Source organism: Manis pentadactyla, chromosome 17 (genome assembly GCF_030020395.1).
Source record: "Manis pentadactyla isolate mManPen7 chromosome 17, mManPen7.hap1, whole genome shotgun sequence".
NCBI lineage: Eukaryota > Metazoa > Chordata > Mammalia > Pholidota > Manidae > Manis > Manis pentadactyla.
The window spans coordinates 52935343-52955877 of NC_080035.1; the positions used below are offsets into that span (position 1 = coordinate 52935343).

At 36.5% G+C, this 20535-nt stretch overlaps 1 protein-coding gene across 1 annotated transcript in view; it reads right to left on the reverse strand.

Annotated features, from left to right (window-relative positions):
* UGGT2 (UDP-glucose glycoprotein glucosyltransferase 2) overlaps positions 1–20535 on the reverse strand; it is a 171758-nt gene that overhangs the window by 12561 nt on the left and 138662 nt on the right. The window contains exons 30-36 of the mRNA XM_036893788.2: positions 17042–17132; positions 11810–11892; positions 9263–9361; positions 8230–8314; positions 6318–6500; positions 4820–4980; positions 4066–4180 (exon numbers count right to left, since the gene is read on the reverse strand). Of these exons, the coding sequence (XP_036749683.2) occupies positions 4066–4180; positions 4820–4980; positions 6318–6500; positions 8230–8314; positions 9263–9361; positions 11810–11892; positions 17042–17132 (817 nt within the window). The remainder of the gene's footprint in view (positions 1–4065; positions 4181–4819; positions 4981–6317; positions 6501–8229; positions 8315–9262; positions 9362–11809; positions 11893–17041; positions 17133–20535) is intronic.

Below are 20535 nucleotides of genomic sequence, written 5' to 3' on the forward strand. Positions count from 1 at the left end.
AGAATGCTGGCCAATGGGCCAAAGAAACTGTGTGTTACATTAAGTTTCTGTATTTTGGGGTAAGTTCTTATACAGCAATAGATAATTAATATAAGGTTGTTTCTATGGTTTGGCTTTTATAAATAAAGCTACTATGACTATTCTTGCATAAGTCTTTGTGTAGGCATATGCTTTCATTCTCTGGGGCAAATGCTCTGAAATGGAATGAGTGGTCATTTGGTAGGCATACAGCTAAATTTATAAGAAATCAACTGATTTTCAAAATGGCTGGACCACTTTACATTCCCATTAGCAATGGGAGTGTGAGAATTCCAGCCACTGCACATCCTTGTCAACACTTGGTATGATTGGTCTTTTTAATGTTAACCGTCTAATAGATGTGTACAATTATTCATTGTGGTTTTAATTTTTATATCTCTAATGACTAATGATGTTTAGCATCTCTTCATGAGCCTATTACCATTTGACCATCATCTTTGTTGAAAATCTGATTTCTTTCTTATTAGTGAGTTTTGAGAGTTCTTTATATACTTAAGCAATTTTTTTCTTTTATGAATCATATTTTTATTGTCACATCTAAAATAATCTGCAAAATCCAAGGCCACAGATATTTTCTGTCTTCCAGAAGTTTTATAGTTTTACATTTTATCTTTAGATCTATAATGTTTTAAGTTAGTTTTCATATTTGGTGTGTGTTATGGATTGCAGTTGCTTTGTTTTGCATATGCGTGTCTAATAGCGCCAGCACCATTTGTTGACAAGGCTGTCCCTGCCCCACTGCACTGCCTTTGCACCTTTGGCAAAAGTCAACTGTCCATATGTATGGGTCTCTTTCTGGATTCTTTATTCTGATTCACGGACTGATCTATCTTTACACCAAATCACACTGTTTTGCTTACAAAAGCTTTGTATTAAGTCTTGAAATCAGGTAATGTAAGTCCTCAAACTTTATTCTTTTTTAAAGTGTTTTGGCTATTTTAGGTCTGTTGCGTTTCTAAATGAACTTTAGAATCAACTTTGTCAGTTTCTACAAGGAAGCCTATAGGGAAAAAAGCTTGTATTTTTATTGGAACTGAATTAAATCTAGAGGTCAGTTTGGGGAGAAATCCAATCTTTATGGTCTTAAGCATTCTGACCCATGAACAAGGTGTGCCTCCCTACTTATTCACATGGTCTTTAATCTCAGCAGTGTTTTGTAGTTTTCAGTCTGCAGGTCTTAAATCTGACTGATCATTAAGTCATTAATTTAAAAAATGCTATTAGAAATAGTATCATCCTTTTAATTTCAAATTGTTCATTGCTAGTATACAGAAATAGAATCGATTTTCATATATTGATTGTGTGTCTTACAGCCTTGCTAAACACACTTACTAGTTCTTTATAGCTTTTAGATTATATAGGGTTTTCTAGATGATCATATTGTCTTCCAAAAAAAGAGAAAAAGATACCTTTTCCTTGACCATCAATACCTTTTCTTTTTCTTGCCTTGCTGTGCTGTCCAGTACCTTTATTACACAGTTGAGTGGGAACTGTGAGGGGATATCCTTGCTGTTGCTCCTGATCGTAGGGGGAAAGTATTCAGTGTTTCACAGTTCAGTATGATGTTTACTACAGGCTTTTCATAGACGTCCTTTATCAGGCTGAGAAAGTGCCCTTCTTGTCTTTCTTAGCCAAGAGTTTTTAGGAATGGATATTGGAGTATACCAAATGCTTTTACATGTATTTAGTTGGTCATAAGGTTTTTCTATTGTAGTCTGTTAATATGGTGAATTACATTGATTAACATTTTAATATTGAATGAACCTTGCATTCTTAGGATAAAGTCCATTTAGTCATGATACAGGGTCTTTTTAAAAAATTTATTGCTCAATTTTGTTTCCCCAAATTTTATTAAAGAGTTTGACATCTGTTGATGAGGAATACTGGTAATTTTCCTTTTTTGTAATGTCTTTGGTCTGGTCTTAGTGTCAGGGAATGCTGGCTTCATAAATGAGATGATAAGTATATTCCCTCCTCTTCCATTTTCTGGCAGTTGGTGTAGAACTGGCATTCTTTCTTCAGTGTTTGGTAGAACTCACTAAGGAAGCTAGCTAGGCTTGGAGATTTAAACTAAATTCAATCTCCCCAATTGACATGAGACTCTTTAGGCTATTATTTCATTTGGAGTGCATTTTGGTAGTGGGTGTCTTTTAAGTAGTTTGTCTATTTCATAAAAGTTGTTGCATTTACAACCATAAAGCTGTTCATGACAGTCCTTCATTAGTATTTGAATATCTGTAGCTATGGTGCTGTCAGGTCTCTCATTTCTGTATTAGTAATTTGTGTTTCTTTTTTCTGATCAAGTCTGGCTACATGTTTGTAAGTTCTGTTAATTTTCTCAAAGAGCCAACTTTGGCTTTACCAAAAAACCCTGAAAACATACAATTTCTTTTTTTCATTTAATTGATTTCCACTCAGGTTTTAATTATTCTCACCCTTTCTACTGTAATTTTAATTTGATTTTTTTTCTAGTTTCTAAATAGAAGCTAAGGTTATTTATTTGAGACATCTTTTCTTTTCCGTAGAGGTACTCGTGCTATGAGTTTATCACTCGGAACTTTTAAGCTGCTTCAGATGATGCACCTTGTCATTCACTTTGTACGCAAAGAGAAGTAGCCAAAGGCTGAAATATCAAATCCACGTGCAGTGGTGAATGGTTCAGCTGACCGGTCAGGGGACTAGAAGTGGGAGACTGAGGACAAGAAATTCTGGGGTAGAGGCTTATGGATGAACCTATGCGGGAGGCAGAAATTGTCAAGATCTTTGCATATTGCACGAGAAACTTTGCATGCAGCAGCAGCACTGATGAGCAAGCAGACAGGACGATGTGGCCTGCTGATGTCAGCTAGCCTTGGTCCCTGGCTACTCCAATGACACAACGGGTACATGGAGGGAGCAGTCTTGATGGCCGAGGCGGAGACTATGAAGGGGCCCTACAGCACGGCCCCCCACTCAGCTAAGGCTGGCCCAGCTCTTCCTGCTGCCAACAGCAGAGACAACACAGAGCTTCTGATGCAGCAGTTATATTCTGCAAAGATACATCGACTGTTTGGTGGTCAGCTGACTACCCTGGACCCTTTCTACCCTGGAGGGGGCACAGATTCTCCTGAACTGAAGTGTACATAGATTCTGTGTATGGTTAGCCTTCCCTGCTCTCAGAGACTTCACCAGCACTGTTATCCAGAGCTTATGGAGCTACCTGCTGGCACAGGACTCCGTATAATACTGCATCAGACCAAGAGACCCACTGTACAGCAACCAAGCATGGCAGAGGACACGTGGCTGAGGATCCCACGGCCCTTTCACATACTGCACACGTCGAGGATGGCAGAGGCAATGGAATGATTTACTGGGAGTACAGCAGAGGTGCCACCTTGGATATAACACTCGGCAGGGGTGAGGTGCCATCCTTGAGATGTGGCATTGTATTCTAAATCACCAACCATTATATGGTGCTGTGCCACCATCGGGAAGAAGTACAGGGACCAAGGGAGCCCAGTAGAAGTGCACTTGCTGATCTCGTCCCTTCCAGAAGCCCTCTGGGGAAGTTGTTTTTGTCACCCCTTAGCTCTGGGAGGCCCTGGGTCCCACTGCTAGGTTAGGCAAATCGAGAAATTAGTGGGATGTGATGAAAAAAGTATTTGTCTGTTGGGATAAACAAAATGTAAGCCAGTAGCGAGGTGGGGCACAGGAGAAAGGGAGTTTGTCTTAAAAACCAGAGAGAGAAACACAGTTAAATGATGGGACTGAGTAAGACAAAGAGACGGTATGCAAGCAAGACAGGGAATATAGCGGGAAGAAGAGGTTTAAGGACAAAAGTGAAGATGAAATATCACTAGTTTTGAAATGTTGAACTTGAAGTGAAAAAATTCTATGTAAGTTGATATATCCAATAGAGAACTGTATAAAGGAGAGAAAGAAGCTGGAAATACAAGATTTTGAAGTTTACAGTCAGAGAGTTGGATCTCTGAACTGAAATCCATTTATATCTATGTACTGAAATTTATTCTATGAACATTTACTTACCTGATCCAGGTTTGAAAGACTGTTCGGATCTTGACTGAGAGTCTGGTACTGGCGCCGGAGCTTGTCACCTGCTGCGATTCTCCTGAACTTCTTGAGATCCACTACATACAAGGCACTGCGAGGTGAATACTCGTGGTAGTCTGTGCTGCTCAGGTATTTCTACTTTCCCCAGCTGACTGTCTCAAGAACCAGTATTAACTTTAGCTGTCCTTGGGTCTAATCATAATGATTCCTTTCATAAATTTGCTCCCAATGTCTGATACTGTTCCCAAGGAGTTTGAAGGCTGTTTTAATACTGACCCATATCCTCTTTGGGTCACCTCAGTTATTGCCAAGATCTCATGAAACTTCCTACAAAACAGTAACAGCTTTGGAGACAGCATCTGCATTTTATCATTTGACAAGCCAACTGTAAGTCCTCCGTGGTAGGTTAGGAGCACACCACTTGAGACATATTCCTTGGGTTTAACTCCTGGCTCAGCTCTGTACTAACAGCATAAGCCTGGGCATGTTACATAAGTGCTGTATCCCTGGTTTCACGTCTGGAGAGAACAACAGTATCTCAAAAGGTTATCACAGAGATTTTATGAGTTAATATATGTAAAGTCTTGTAAGAGTGATCTTTTAAGAGTGACTGGCATGTAATAAGCACCATATAATTGGTTGCCATTATTGTGTAACTTCTAAGAAAAGTGAATATTGTGATTCAGTAGGTTATTTGCTTACTAAAAGGTAAGCACATGGATTTTCTTACCTGATATGGTATTTCCTTTTTAAAAGATGTGTTGCCCAGTATCCCGTTTTCCAGAAGCGATACCCATCCATCTCAGTGCGGCTATCGCAAAAGGGGGTATACCCATAGGGGGCGCCATCCAGATCGAAATCTCGAAGTTCTTTGAGGTCATGTCTCACAATCTGAATAGTTAAAATTGTTACTTTGATGAAAACTGTAAGTATTAATAAGCCCTTTTGACGTGGGTCTCAAATTATTGTGGAAAAAATTCATTTCCTCACAGTTCTTTCGTGTAGTATGAGTTTACTAAGTCTCTATATTTTTCTTGTCCTTACAGATTTAAAAAACCCTAACATTTATACACTTGGTCTATAAGACAGCAGTCATACTCATTAATAAGAATAGCTTGTTACATCATTTTTTAATCAAGTTATTTCAACAAAATGTAGTTGGGAAGGAATTAAATATTACACAAGTGCATAGCTCTTAGTTTCTCGAGGTATGGATTAATAATTCAAAATCATTTTTATGGTAAATTTCCATTATTGTATATATATTGGCATATATTAGTTTGAGTCATAAAGAAAAATCTGAAAATTCTCAATTTAATGAGATTATGTTAGTATGTCTCATTTTTTGATAGACTCTAGCCTGCTGGAAAAATATTATTGTATCTGTTGGGGGAAGAAAGGTAAAATAAATTTGATGTTAGATATGCTTAGTTTGTCACCCACATTTCTCTGTTTTCTTAGTTTTTAATTATAATGATTTATTTTAATTTGGAAAATAATACAAAATAATGAGTTTATTTAGACTCAAAGTAAATTTAATAGAGGATTTGAAAAATATACTTGTTGTCCTAAATATAAATACTAATTTGTATACCGAATTTATAGAATATAAGTATGTACATATTACAGTTCTTAGAAATTCTATGTATTTTAAAAATATTTTTCCCATTAATGATTACAAAGGCAAGCAAGGACGGAAGGGGAAAGTCATAGTTTTTGGGTATGTGTATGCTGACAGCTGAGTGCTTTAAAGTTCTGGGACCCAAATCCCACACGTTTCCCCTGTGCTGTAGGGTGCTGGGGATTCGCTTACGGGCTCAACGCCAAAGAGTGCTGCGTAGGCAGGAGACGGAGGACAGCTGGGGCTGGTGGCCGGCTGTTCCAGCAAGAAGCTGCGGCTCCTCTTAAATGAGTATCAGTGCATACTCATGGGACTCATACCGGTACTTTTATTATGACTAATACAAGATTTTTATTTTTAATGACCAAAATTAATCACTACTTCAGAGAGAAAACTGCCATGCCCTAAGTAATAGTGGTACTTCATGCAGCACCTTTCTTTCCCCCTGGAATTCTGACAGTTGTTTTTAAAAGATACTTTGCTTATATGTTACAATCACATTTTAATGTATACATAGCATGGCAACAAATTATAATAGACACCAGTAACACAAATTGAGTCCCATAAGTGTCAGAAAAGTTTAAGTACAATAAGTTTATCTTATTACCTGGTCAGCATCAACAAAAATGATTTTGTCCACTGCTAGAGGAAAAAGGACATCAAGGAAAAGAATTTTGTAACCCCAAATAATCCTTTGTTTTTCAGTCTGTTGATGAAGCCAGTGGGGCCACCTATATTGGACTAGTTCATACTGGAATCCATATTTCTTAGCCATATGAGGAATTACCTCCTAGAAACATACACATACACATAAATCAAAGAATATGTCCAAGGAAGAGAAAGTTTTTGTTTTAGAGACAAATTAACATTAGGTAGAGTTTACTATAAAGTGTTACAAACCAATTGGTAAAATGCCTAAATATTACCTCTAACAACTTATACTAATAATAAGAAATATGAAAATGCTGACAAAATATAAAAACACAAATGTACAGAAAATTATATAATTAATGACATTAAAAAATAGATACACCATAATAACTAGCCAAGTTTATTAACTAACATCAATGTTTCCCTACACTTGCTACTACTGTCTGAGAGAACCTGACTATGGGAAGAGATGCTCTGGACCCTGGAACCTGTATGTCAGTTTGTGTATACGTCACATGCTGCTTGGTCAGGAGATGAAGAGGGTGTAAAAACACAAGAAGTGAGCTGTAAATTCAAAATTACATTCTCTAAATGAGTTTCGTATTTGAGATTTAGGATTGTTTAGCTCAAGAATCCAAAGTACAAGGCAGTCGCTGTTGTTTGAATATTTGATATTTGATTCAGTATCCTACAGGACTAGAGTACCTTATTCTGCTTAAACCAGAGCAGTTAATGGAATACATTGTTGGCTAAGTTTGGTTCAAGAGCCCAAAAACTGAGATGGGGGATAGTAAAGGTGGGAGAAATAAGCTCTGTTTGCATGACTCCAAGGGGAGAGGACAATGGGAAGCCCTGGGTTGGTATCCCTGGACCCTGCCCCATGTGCCTCTCTGTTTTGCTGATTTTAATTTTTATCTTTTTGTTGTAATAAACTCTAACTGCATGTAAAATTGCTTTCTGAGTTCGTGAGCCCTTCTTATGGACTGTGGACTCTCTGGTGGTGACTGTGGTCATGCAAACCTCCCAACTGTGCAAGTCAGTTATGTAACTTCTGAGTCTTGGTTTTCTGGGAAGAGGACTTTATAAAGAGCAACTGAACAACGCAGGCAAGATACTTGGCAATGTGATTGGCAATACTGAGGAATAAAAGCATGGTTGGCTGTTTTTATTTCTGCTCTTACCACTGATTTTGGTGTAGGAAAAGAGGACTCCTCTGAACTACAGTTGAATGAGACCTGAACTTTCATGGAATTGAATACTTTGCAATAGGAAGAACAGGAAGAAAAGGGGTACACTTTGTGGCAGGAGTATGGAGCTGAGTAAAAGGTAATAGATGTTGGCCATCTGAAAACTTTTAAATATAACTGCCTCAGAGTACTAACCATGTACTCACACCACCTCTTCACAGAGACCAAGCAGCCTTATTGCTCTCAGTGCTAGTGGGCTATTTCTTATGGTACCCTTTGCTTATTTTCTGGGTGCTACTGTTTCAGCCTATCTTTGTAAAAATATGACAGAATCCAATTCTTTTCATTGACAATCTGTACATTCTTTTCACTGCTAAATTTTATTTGATTATATTCACTACCATGAAAACCACTAATTCTGATTTTGAGTTTACTTAAAAACAAACATCTCTTCAAGTCCTGTTAAACACTTCTTTAAATAAAAACAGCATTAAATTCTTAAGCTAGATAATACTGAATAGCAAAGTTTTAAAACTGATTAAAGACAGTAATTTGAGTAAAAACACATTTCATTTCAAAGACTCATTCTGAAAAGAGAAATGGTATATGAACAATGATATAAATAACTGACTATTCAAACATTAACCATTCTATAATAAAAAGGTTAATGTACATACTTACTTTAAATGTTGGTGAGAGGTAATTTTTTAGAAACCAGAATTTCACTGGTGTTTTGGTGTTACGTAAAACAGAAAGCATCATAATTCTGCATAAAAGAACATTAAATCCAGTAAGTTAACAGGAGCTCATCCTCCTTTTCTTAAGGCTTTTAAATACTTAAATGTATTAATTAGGAGTTTTTCATTATGAATTATAGAGAAATAGACTGAAGTACCTTCAGATATTATGGTTGCTCATCAAGTATGTAAGGGTAAGGATATACACACACGCACCCACAGTGTAGACTACATTGACTGCTTTCTGTTCCACTGACAAAGAAAGCACCTGGTCTGAAATAGTCCGTGTAGCTGCACTACAGTCGAATCTCACTCTCTTACTATGTCATTCATGCCAGGTGTGCAAAACCTGGAGCACTGAAAGGTCTGTCTGTACTGATTCATTCCCTGAAGAAGTCGCCTGTTGTGCTCGGCTACCCCTCCGCTGGGAGAAGACACAGAAGTGCCCACACACACTCCTGCACTTTCAGGCATTCTCTGCAATCCTGCTGTGCAGTTAAAACAAAAGCCCTCCATAGTTGGTGCTTTCTCCTCCCATCCTCCTCCTTTTCATAAAACAAGATTTTCCTTACGGGAAAAAGAAAATTTACTATATCAACTTTCCCTAAAATATTGTTACAAAATATGTCCACTTTCTAGCCTTAAAGAACAATATTTCAAATCAAACTCATGAAATTTTACTCTATTTTACAAATATACTTACCTCATAATTTGGGTTAAAGAAAAGCAAGGTACAAAGCAGTATGTACTTTGTTATCATTTGGGTAAAATGGAGTTAAAAAGGGGAAAAAAATGTTACTTGTCTATATGTATCACTGGCAGGATATAAAAACAATAATATTGTTCCCTCTGGGAAAGGGTATCATGGGAACAGGGGTGGAAGATTGTTTTCATTGTACATTCTGCACCAAACTCTTATTCTTTCTGAATCATGTAAATGTATTACTTACCTAAACATTAGATAAAAATATACCTACCTTAAAAAGCGTTCATACAAATGTCCAGAGGCAATTGAAAAAATGTTTAGGACGTCTGTTTCCTTTTTGTCTTTTCCTTTATGCAACATTCTTGTGAAACTTGGAAAAAAAAGTAGTGATTGACAGTTTCTTAACGCACATCTGCAAACTTCATATACCTTGATAAAACACTGACTTTGATAAGCCATAAAACAGGAATGCTTTTCAAAATGAATAGTTATTACACTGTAAACAAGTTCTTATTCTAACAATTAAGAATTATCAATGTTAAAATAGGACAATATAACTTGAAGTTTTATAATTTAAAAGGATTTTTTACACAGAATGCAATTATATTGTCTTTAGGTTAATGAGGCAACAACTTTGAATCTCTGTGAGTCACAAAAGCTGTTTTAAGAACAAAGAATGAGTTAAGGTATGCCATGGCGATGGAATACCCAGTGTATTCAAACTTGAAACAGGCCAGTGATGAGGGAAGAACCTGAACGTCAAGTGCGTAACTATGGCACAGCAAGAATTTTCATATGGGGTCGTAAGTTAGGCCCTTGGGTGCTACAGCGTGGCTCGCGCAGAATGAGATGTTATGAAAAGTGCATACAGTTCAGAGCCCTTCGGCCAGGCAGTCTCCACTCCCCGCAGGCCGGGGCGGAATCTGTGCTCTGGGTGCCTCCGCGAGGAGCAGAGGAGCACGGGGCGCCCTACCCCTGCTGCTTTACGTCACGGCAGCTCCGTCTGGGCCCAGCTGTCCTTGTCGCTGTCTGGACCAGATCAACTTTTGAAACGCCCCACCTCATGTACAAAAGTGACCGAATCGTTTATTTGGGATTTTCATAGTGTATAATTTCTTCTTCTTTTACTTTCTTTCTAAAATTTTTAGTTAATTGAGAATTTCATTTTTATAGGCACAGGTATTTAGAAGGACTCATACTTAGAAAACTACATAATTTATAATCAGCATGGAATATATTTTGCCAAATAGGGATTGTTATGACAGATCGTTTCTAGTCCTTTTTTACTGTAATACCCCACATAAGAAAAACACATGGTTGATTCAGTGAGGAAAAAATAAAGACTCTAAATTAGGATTAAAATTAAGATAAAAAAGTGAAAGCATTATAATATACATAATACTTATGTATCTGGAGGAATTGCCATCACAAAAACTTACCTTCTCTCTTTCTAACGGACCATTATTTTGTTTCCAGATCTTCTCTTTTCATTAAGTGGCTAGGCTACAGTTCAACAATTACCTTTATTCATTCTGTCCCCACCTTCTGGTTTTAGAGGAAGATCATGGACAGATACTCTTTAAGATGCCCGGACTGTTTCATTAGCCCTTATCAAACATATCTACTCTCCAAATCACCTCAAAGTGAGTGAGTTTGAGCTGCTCTCCTTCGGAAACTGGTTCAATGCACACACTGGGAAAATAAAATGGTTCTTATCAAACCAGGAGTCAACTATGAAAATGAGGCCTAAACCAGGCAAAATCAGAGTGATGGGAGGGTTCTGGCTGTTTTAACAAAATCTGCTTCAGATGGTGAATCTATTTGGCCTAAAGTTTCGATTTATTTTCCTTGATAAACATGATCAATGATTCTCTATCATGAATCAAATTAAGTTCAAATCTCTAGAAAGGACTTTTAAAGTTTTCTACAATGTGGGTCTACAGCAGACAGCTTGTTTTTGCCTAACTCTTTTACACTTCAAGTAACAACAGCCCAGTATTTTTTGTTGTGGTGTGGTGGTGGGGCAGAGAATTCCTCCTCCAGTTTCCTTCTAGGAGGTTTAGGTGGGAGAGGCCTTCTCACCGGCTCTACAGGTAGGCAGGCATATGACTCAAGCGTGCTCAACTGGAGTCACATGATCAGCTCAGTTTGGGACACATGGCTATAGGTGGCTCAGTGAGTCAGTCTTGGGAACTTGGCTGGAACTGTTTGGAAAGAGGCAGTCTCTTCCCACTGAAGGTGGCACCTTTCTCTTGTAAAAGTTTATCTGAAAATGAAGGTAGCACAGATAGCAGAACTAAGAGACGGAGAGTTTCTAGACTGTATCGCCCAAATGGCTAAGGCCAGCTCTACTCCTGGACTCTTTATACATCAGCTAATACATTCTTTTTTGACTGACTAATACAGATCCTAACCTAACTTGAAGATTCCCTATTATATTTAACGTCCCAGCTGAGCTGGGCTACTTTGTTCCTTGAGGAACATGCTCAATCTTTTTAACTTCTCTCAATATCCAACTTCTGAGTCCAGGCCGTCCTTCGGAACCCATCTCAGTCACACATCTCCCTAAGGGGTCTCTTCTCAGATGGCAGCGGACTGGATGCAGCCTTTGGCTCCCTTGGTCTGCACAGGACTTTATTTTCGGTGGTCTTACAGTTCCAGTTTCCTATCTTGTATATTAATGTTTATGTGTCTGTCTTATCCTTCCTAGAGGAGAGGATCTGTGCTTAACTTGAATGTTTACCATCTGCAGGGTTTCCACATACTAGACTCCTGATGGATCTACAAGTTATATGTTAACACATGCATTTGTAATTACCTTTTAATGGAATCTTTTCCTGTTTTTCTTTCATCTTTATCACTAAGGACATCTTCCTTAATTTTCTCTGGCTTTTTTTGCACCTAGGTAGCACAGTAAAGAAAAATTTTAGAGTTTTGCAGCTTTAAGTATTATGCGGCATGGTCAGAAAGTGAACATACTGGGCAAGGAGACCCTGTGAATCTAAGATAGCTGCAGTAAACGAAGCCAGGGAAGATCTTAGTACAACATTATAGACACAACCTGGTTTCAAAGATCAGTTCAACCTCTTCTTTTTAGTTCTTTGGTGTCCACCATGATATCGCTAAATAATGTGCTTGTTATTTGGATTTACTGATTTATGAACGTTAGATGTTATCTACTAGCATATCTGGATTTGCAGGGTTGAGACGTTATTCATTCTTTCTGATGACAGATGAGCAGCTCACCTACATCACCCTTCCCTTCTCCCTTTTGGAAGTTTTGCATTAGTTCTTCTACTATGTTAGTAATTTAAAATAATATTTAAATGTATATTTTTTTATTCCAAAAACTTTGTTTCTCTTGCACACCCAGTTTATATAAGCACACCAATATCTCTACCTTTTCCCTCTGCCTCCCAACTTACATTGTCAATAATGTTTACATAGTTATATCTTTTGCACTTTGCTATGTTTATTCTACAACTTGAAAAATAAGTAAATGGCGCTTATTGCAACAATTTAATACTATTCAATGAAGAGTCTGAAAGGCTACTACAATTATACTTCCTTTGTACAGTTACAATGACATGACCACTGTGTCACTCATTATTAGTAGACTCTTGCTAGTTCAAATGTATTCTGCTTTCTTATATTCCACCAATAGAGAATTTTTTTCCTGGAATTCTATTGTATTTATTTTTTCTTGTGGTGAGATATATTTCTCCTTTACCATATACCTAACTTTTCCAGTTTATTACTCATATTACATAATGTTCTGAATTTGCTGTCTATTGAAGACATTCTTCTTGAAGCTCAACAATTAACTGCCTGTTTCTTTCTAGTCCTTACATTAATTCTCAGATTAATTTCACCATTTCTTGAAGTATCTTTCTTTTCTTGGTCTTTATCTTCACTGCACTGACGAACACCTTTATTAAGAAGGGGTGTGAAAAAGTCCTTCTAAATCTTCACACTTAAGAAAACTATTTTGCCTTCACGTCTGGTAAACAATTTAGCGGAAGAATCCTAAGATCAAAACAATTTTCCTCAAAACACTAAAGGCTTTGTTTTGCTGTCTTGTAACATCCATTTTGAAAATGAAAAGTCTGATGCTGCTGCCCATGTCATCCCACTGCAGCACCTGCCTTTTCTCCATGGTAGTTATTAGGGTCTTATGTGGGCCATTTTCACTCATCCTGATTAGTGTACCCTTTTAACATCAACATTTTTCCATTTAACTTTCCTTTCTCTGTTTTCTCTGTTTCTCTTTTTGGAATTCCTACTTGGAATTTGTATTAGTGGGCTACTGCAGTTCTGGGCTGATGTTGTTTATCTTTTCTTGCTTGTCTTTTTGTATAATTCTAAGAGATGGATGGTGAGGAGACAAAACTGTTATTAAAAAAACTGAAGGATGCAGGTGGTTAGGCTGTAGAATGTTTAATTTAAGTAGGGCATAATTATTACCCTCAAGGATTTGATGGTCATGGTGAAAGGATCAGACCTTCTCTATACAATGGAGAAACAGGTCAACTTTGAACCAATACATGGAGTACAAAAATTCAGCTCAGAAAAATAAAACTTTAAACAAATTTTCAATGGTCCTAGTTGCTCAAAGATGGAATTGTTCTGCCCAGCAGAAATGGTATTTCTCTCCTGTTTGTAAGGGTAGGAGGAAACTAGATGGAATGCTGGTCCTAAAGGCTTCAGGCTGAGATATTATCTTATACATCTTGTCTGGGTTTTGTGAAGTTTTCATTTGGATGGCCTGTTCAAGGAAAGAGTGTAAGTTGTTACCAAGAAAGAGATCAACATAGGAGAAAGAGTATCAAAGATGAGTGTGAGCAACATATATAACTGATCACAAGATAAAGAGCAGAGGCTATTAGGAACAGGTTTGTTGTAGGATGTAAGGTACATTTTGGTGACATGGTAGCTTAAGATTTAGGCAATATATAAGGTGCAAGCACTGATGGTCTATGTTATTGGATCTTAGAGATTCCAACCATATGGGTATTACCTATATGTTACCTTTAGATGTTAATTTATACTATACTGTATTGTAGATAGAGAACACATTCTGTATGATTTCATTCTGAATTTTTTTGAACCTTGCTTTTGAACTAAATGTAAAGCTAATTTTTTATCAATTTTTCTGTGAATTTGAAAAACTGTTCATTAAGTGTTATTTGGTGTTGTGTTCTATATGTCTATTAGGTGAAGATTTATAATCACACTGTTCAAAATCTCTATCTCTGATTTTTTTGTTGCTTGTTATATCAAGTCCTGAGAGATGTGTGTTAAAAATATTCCAATATGATAGAGAATTCTCAATTTCTCTTTGCAATTCTATTTCTGCCTTATACTTATATAAAATGACCTTATCTTTAGTATTGTTACTTGTCTTAATGTCTATTATCTCTGATGTTAGTATAGCTATACAAGATTTGTTTAGGTTAGCATTGGCCTAGTATATAGTTTGTCACACTTGTCTTTCCATCTTCTCCCTGAAGCTGTACCCTTATGTATTTGGTGTGCTTTCTGTAAACAACATCCAGTTGGGATTTAAAAAAAAATTTCAGTATAACAATCTTTGTCTTTTAACTGGAACATCTAGTCCATTTACACTTAATGTAATTGGGTTAAATTCAAACTATTTTGTGCTCCCTCTATGTTCCATGTTCTGCTTTATTTGCTCTCTTTTCTTAGTCGATTTATATTATTTCATTCCATTTTTCTTCTTTATTAGGACATTATGCCTTGTTTCTATTATTTTAATAATTATCTTAGACCAAAAAAATTCATATTTGCCCTAAAGTCTAAAGTAATCATTACCCTTGCTCTTGTCAATCTATGAACTTCATCTATTACTGAAAACAACCCTATTTAACTTATGGCTTAAATGCTGTTATGTTTTTAAATTCTATATATTTTTTAAATCCTAAAATACTTGTTTTATATATTTCCTGTTCACAGAGTCGTCCACATTTTTACCTTTTACTTTCTTTTCATTCTTTTTAAACTCAGACCTTCCACCTGAGATAATTTATTTTCTACCTGAAGTACACCTTTTAGAATTTTCTTTAGTATGAGTGTACTACTGGCAAATCCAGTCTTTTAATTTGTCTAAATATGTTGTTTTATGTTTCCTCTTGAACAGGTATCTTTTTAAAAAGGGTAAATTACTCTAGGTTGACATTTTTTTTTTCATTCAGTGATTTAGATATCATCTCAGTATCTTTTGGCTTTCATTGTTACTGCTGAGAAGTCAATTGTCAGACCAACTATAGCTCTTTGAAGGCAATCTTTCTTTTTTTCCCTCTGTTTACTCTCAATATTTCTCTTTGCTTGGCTTTCTGCAGTTTTATCAACAAGAGTCTAAGTGTGGATTTCCTTCTAATTGCCTTGCTTGGGAATCACTGGACTTCTTGACTATGAAAATTGGTATTGTTCATCAATTCTTGAAAATTCACAGCCATTATTTCTTTGAATATTAGCTGTACGTCATTCTTTTGTCATCTTCTGGAACCCATTTAAACTGATTTTATTTATTCAATACTCATAAGGCACTTTACAAAAAGCTAAGCTATCTTGTCCTTATAGGAGACACATAAGTAGACATGCTCTACTTGTCCTATTATTAATTCCATTTTATAGATGAAGCAAATGAGACTGAAAGAGGTTAAGTAATGTGTCCAAAGTCACGCAGCTAATGAGGGGCAGAGCCAGGTTTAAGTGCAATCCTGGTATCTTAGATTTCTCCCTCTATTCTCTATGTCTTTTATGCTCTGTGCTGTATTTTCCTCTATTTTAATGTCCCTATTGCATTTGGCATACTTTTTTTGGTCTACCTGTCAACTCACTGATTCTCTTTCCAGGCATGTTAAAGTCATATACTGAATTCTTAATTTTGATTATTGTATTGCTTAGTTTTAGAATTTCTACTTAAAAAAAAAATTAGCTATGTGCCTTTTATAGTTCCCTGCTCCTTAAAAACTATTGTTTTTAAGCTTGTTTTTAATTTCTTTAAGCACCATAAGCATAGTTGTTTCAGAGCCTGTGTCAATATTTCTAATATATGGAGTATTTGTGTGTCTGTTTTCTGTTGTTTGTTGTTCCTGTTTTGTTTGTATGTGTATTTGTATACAGCAATCTTATTCCAGAAATATATGGATGTTTCTGCCAGATGCCTATACAACCTTATCAATCTAGAATTACTTTAGTACATATTCTAGCCTCAGGGTTCCCTGGACTATTTAAGTGATATAAATTTGGACTAAAAGACTGTGTGGGATAATTTACTAGGGTTCATCCTTAGCCTGAAGCTACAGCCAGCTTATTGTAGACAGGGTCTTCTAATAGGTTACACACTTTATATGAGAGTCCAGGCTTTCAGTTACTGTCCCCAGCACCCTGTACATTAAATCAAAATGATAGTCCACGGATACCAGGACTATCCTGGTATTACATGTTCTCAGGGCAACAGTGGCTTTCTCTGGACAGGAGACACTTCTGTGCTTGCTCTGCTTTACTAGACTCCTATTTCCCCTTTAATTTTGGTTTAGTATTTCATTATGTCAGCTCTACATTGCTTTTAAGATAAAAAAAAAACCTTTACCCAACAATTTTTCCAGTTTTAAGTATGTAGGTTAGTCCAAAACAACTAAACTTGCCATAATTGAAAACTCCTCTCTCCTTTTTTTGGTAAAGGAAAGAAACATCACTTTTTCAGGGCTGACTTTTCAACCTGTGTGCCTGATCTCAGCTCTAGCGCCTAACCTGTAACATTATTTGACTACAATGCAGTGGATATAGTAGACACACGAAAACTATAAAAAAAGAAAATAATCATTCCTCTTTTTCTATCACCAAGCTCTCTGCTTTCCCTTTATGAACTTAACCTTCCTTTCATTGCCAGAGTTGCAATATGACATTTTAGGTAGTAAAATTATAAAATCAGTTATAAAATGAGAATTAATCCATCAATTTAGGACAAAAAAGATAATTCTTAGTATGAAGAACAAAACCTATAAAAAACTTCTGCCTCACATACTTGTACTTCCAATATTTTGCTTTGGAAGCTGTTTAGCACAACAATGACATCTCCTAGGTCTGGTTTCTTCTGAGAGTCAGTTTCTTCATGCCTAAAAGCAGAAAAACATGTAAATGTCTATAATCAATTCAAGAAAAGATATACAATTATGGTGGTATAAATGACAGAATAAATTCATTTTGCAATAAGCATATCATGTGCACATTTGCTATTTCTATGGTCAATTAAGATATGCTATATGCTATAATATGGTATAATTTTCAAAATTATTCAATCAGTTTTAGTACAAATTAAAATTGTACAGAAGTAACTAAATTCGATATTGCCTAATCAAAAAAGCTCAATTTTGCTTATCTTTGCTGCTGTATACAAAGATTACCACATAAGTCAAATTTTTCATATCTCTTTGATACATTTTCTAGACTTTAAAATACTTGTTTATATGTTCATAATCAAAGGAATCCTATACTGTGCAACAACTTTCCAACATCTACCAGTCATTTTCAAATACTACAATTCAAAATGTATTCCTAAACTCATAAGCCTGAAAATGTGTCTATGATGTCCATCTGCATCACCTGAATGGTTCTACTTTACATTATACATAATGTACTTCACTGTCTAATTTTCAAAATTGCATTAAATAAATCAAATAGACACTTTGCTTGTTAAGTACTTTTTTATGCTATTTTCTCTATGTACTAAAAAGTGCTACTGTAAAAGACATGCATAATAAAACTGAATTTGTCAAAGGAAAAAGGCAATCAGATGTCATATTAGTAGATACTTTAAATTTAGTCAGATTTACAACATACACTTGAACATTTATCTAAAATGAAAATCTGGCACATGCCTTAGACTCTCAATTCCCCTGCTGAGGTAGGTAAACCAAAGTAGAAGGTCCAATCATGCCTAACAATTATCACTAGAAAATAGAAAGGTTCCAACTTATGTTGTAGAAATGTGAAATTTCTGAAGAGCATTGCTCAAGGGCACCAGCAACTTACCCGTAGAACCCACTGTCCGCTCACTCCAGCTAATAGCACTGCAGCTGGACCTAATACAAGACCCCCACGAGATCTAAAGCAACCTTCCTGCATCCCACCAGGTGGTAGATACTCAATGATGAAGACTGTTACTCTATCTCAGGCACTATTTTAAGCGCTTTTTAGATGTTAACTCATTTAACCCACACAGCCACCCTTTGAGGAGGGTATGGTTATTATCCTAGATTCACACAGCTCAAGCAGTCTTCCCCGCTGCACTGTTAGACCTATAAAAGCAATGCCGAGCAATCTAAAAATCACCAGATATATAAGGAGTCAGCAGCTTAAATGAAGCAAACAAGTTAGGCAGTCAGAGGACATGGTCTTCACTGATAAGGGCTTAATGCAGTCAAAAAAAGGATAGTATTCAAATAATTTACATCCTCAGTGAGATTTGAGAGAATACTGTATCTCAGTAAAAGCCATTTTTTTCAAAGTGAAAGGATTCACTATATGTCAGGAAGCATTGTTTTTATAAAAGGGACACATACACATATTTTCCTGCAATTCTAAATATAAATATCATTTAAATTTTTGCAGGGGAAAAGTCAATCACATTGCCTCTCATTTCTTATCCAAAACACTGGGTGGTAGAAGACAATGAAAAAACCTTATTTTAAGCATTCTGAGGAAAATTTTAATGCTATTGTCAATACTTGTGAAAAGTAGGCAAAACAAATTCCCAGGCCTCTAGGATCAAAAGTATATTGCTAATATTCCTAAAGAATATTTGTAGAAATGTAGTGCATATTATAATATGGCAGGTACTATCCATTCCACCTATCAGCACATATTGCAGAAGTTGGAAAGTTAAATACTCTCTTTGGTTTTTATTGTCTCTAGATTCTTTTGCAGCTGTGGTTATGATTGATAATTAGATTCTGCCAAACAGGAACATTTGCATGTGCCTTGGACTTTAGAAGTGAGGTAAGGGAAATGTACTGACGCCTGGCTGGTTTCTTTTGGCAAGCAAAGTCATGGAGACAAGAGATTTTCTACATTAGCGTTCCAGTGTGCAATGTCTTAGCTTCCGGGTCCTGAGAGCCCATTGATGCGTTGGGGATAGCACCTTCGTGCTTTCTCACTTTTCTGATCATGGGGAGGCGGCGGCTCTTTCTGATTGGTCAGTGCCCTGGCTGTGTTCTGTGACCCTTTCCCGGGAGCAGCCCTCCTGGAGAGCTTCTCCTCCAAGTCTTCCTGATAGAGGCAAGAATTCTCTGTGTTAAATCCTTTTCTGATATGGGAAATCAACCACCCAAACAAAAAAATGAATGTGAAAGATAAAAGACATTTATAAAAACTGTGCTCAATAATGAAGTTGGTTAAACTTACTTTGAATTAATGGTAACGTGCTGGTAAAGAGCTGAGATTTTTGGGGGGAGGGGTAGTAGAGGATGCCAGACTGTGTCAACTGGGGCACCAATAACACAGCCTTCAGGGAAGGGATGTGTGAGATGAAGGCTGAAGAGCTTCTTTGGAGAGGGCCATTGCCAGGCTGGGAGTCTGTGGCACTGCCCCTTCATGGGGAGGAGGATGACTTTCTAATCCTAAACTCGGTAACATAGATGCTTTAAGGGGAAAGCACTTCACAATGTAATTTTTTTTTTTTTGATTTTATCTGTCTTTTTTTTATTTTTTTAATTTTTTTTATTGAAGGGTAGTTGACAACAGTATTACATTACATTAGTTTCAGGTGTACAACACAGTGATTCAACATTTATATACATGATAATTCTAGGTACCAGCTATCACCATACCAAGTTGTTACAATATTTTGACTATATTCCTAATGCTATGCATTACATCCTGGTTACTTATTTACTTTACAATTGGAAGTGTGTTTATATATATATACTTTGTGAGGGCATCTCTCATATTTATTGATCAAATAGTTGTTAACAACAATAAATTTCTGTATAGGGGGGTCAATACTCAATGCACAATCATTAATCCACCCCAAGCCTAATTTTCGTCAGTCTCCAATCTTCTGATGCATAACGAACAAATTCTTACATAGTGAATAAGTTACATGGTGAACAGTACAAGGGCAGTCATCACAGAAGCTTTCGGTTTTGTTCATGCATTATGAACTATACACAGTCAGTTCAAATATGAATATTCATTTGATTTTTAAACTTGATTTATATGTGGATACCACATTTCTCTATTATTATTATTATTTTTAATAAAATGCTGAAGTGGTAGGTAGATACGAGATAAAGGTAGAAAACAGACTTTAGTGTTGTAAGACAGCAAATGTAGATGATCAGGTGTGTGCCTGTAGACTATGTGTTAATCCGGGCTAGACAAGGGCAATAAAACATCCACGGATGCAGAAGATTTCTCTCAGAACATGAGGGGGGAGGTTCTAAGCCTCACCTCTGCTGCTCCCCATTTTCTCACCAGATGGCCCCCTGCGACTGTGCCTGTCTTAGGTTGTTCCTCCCT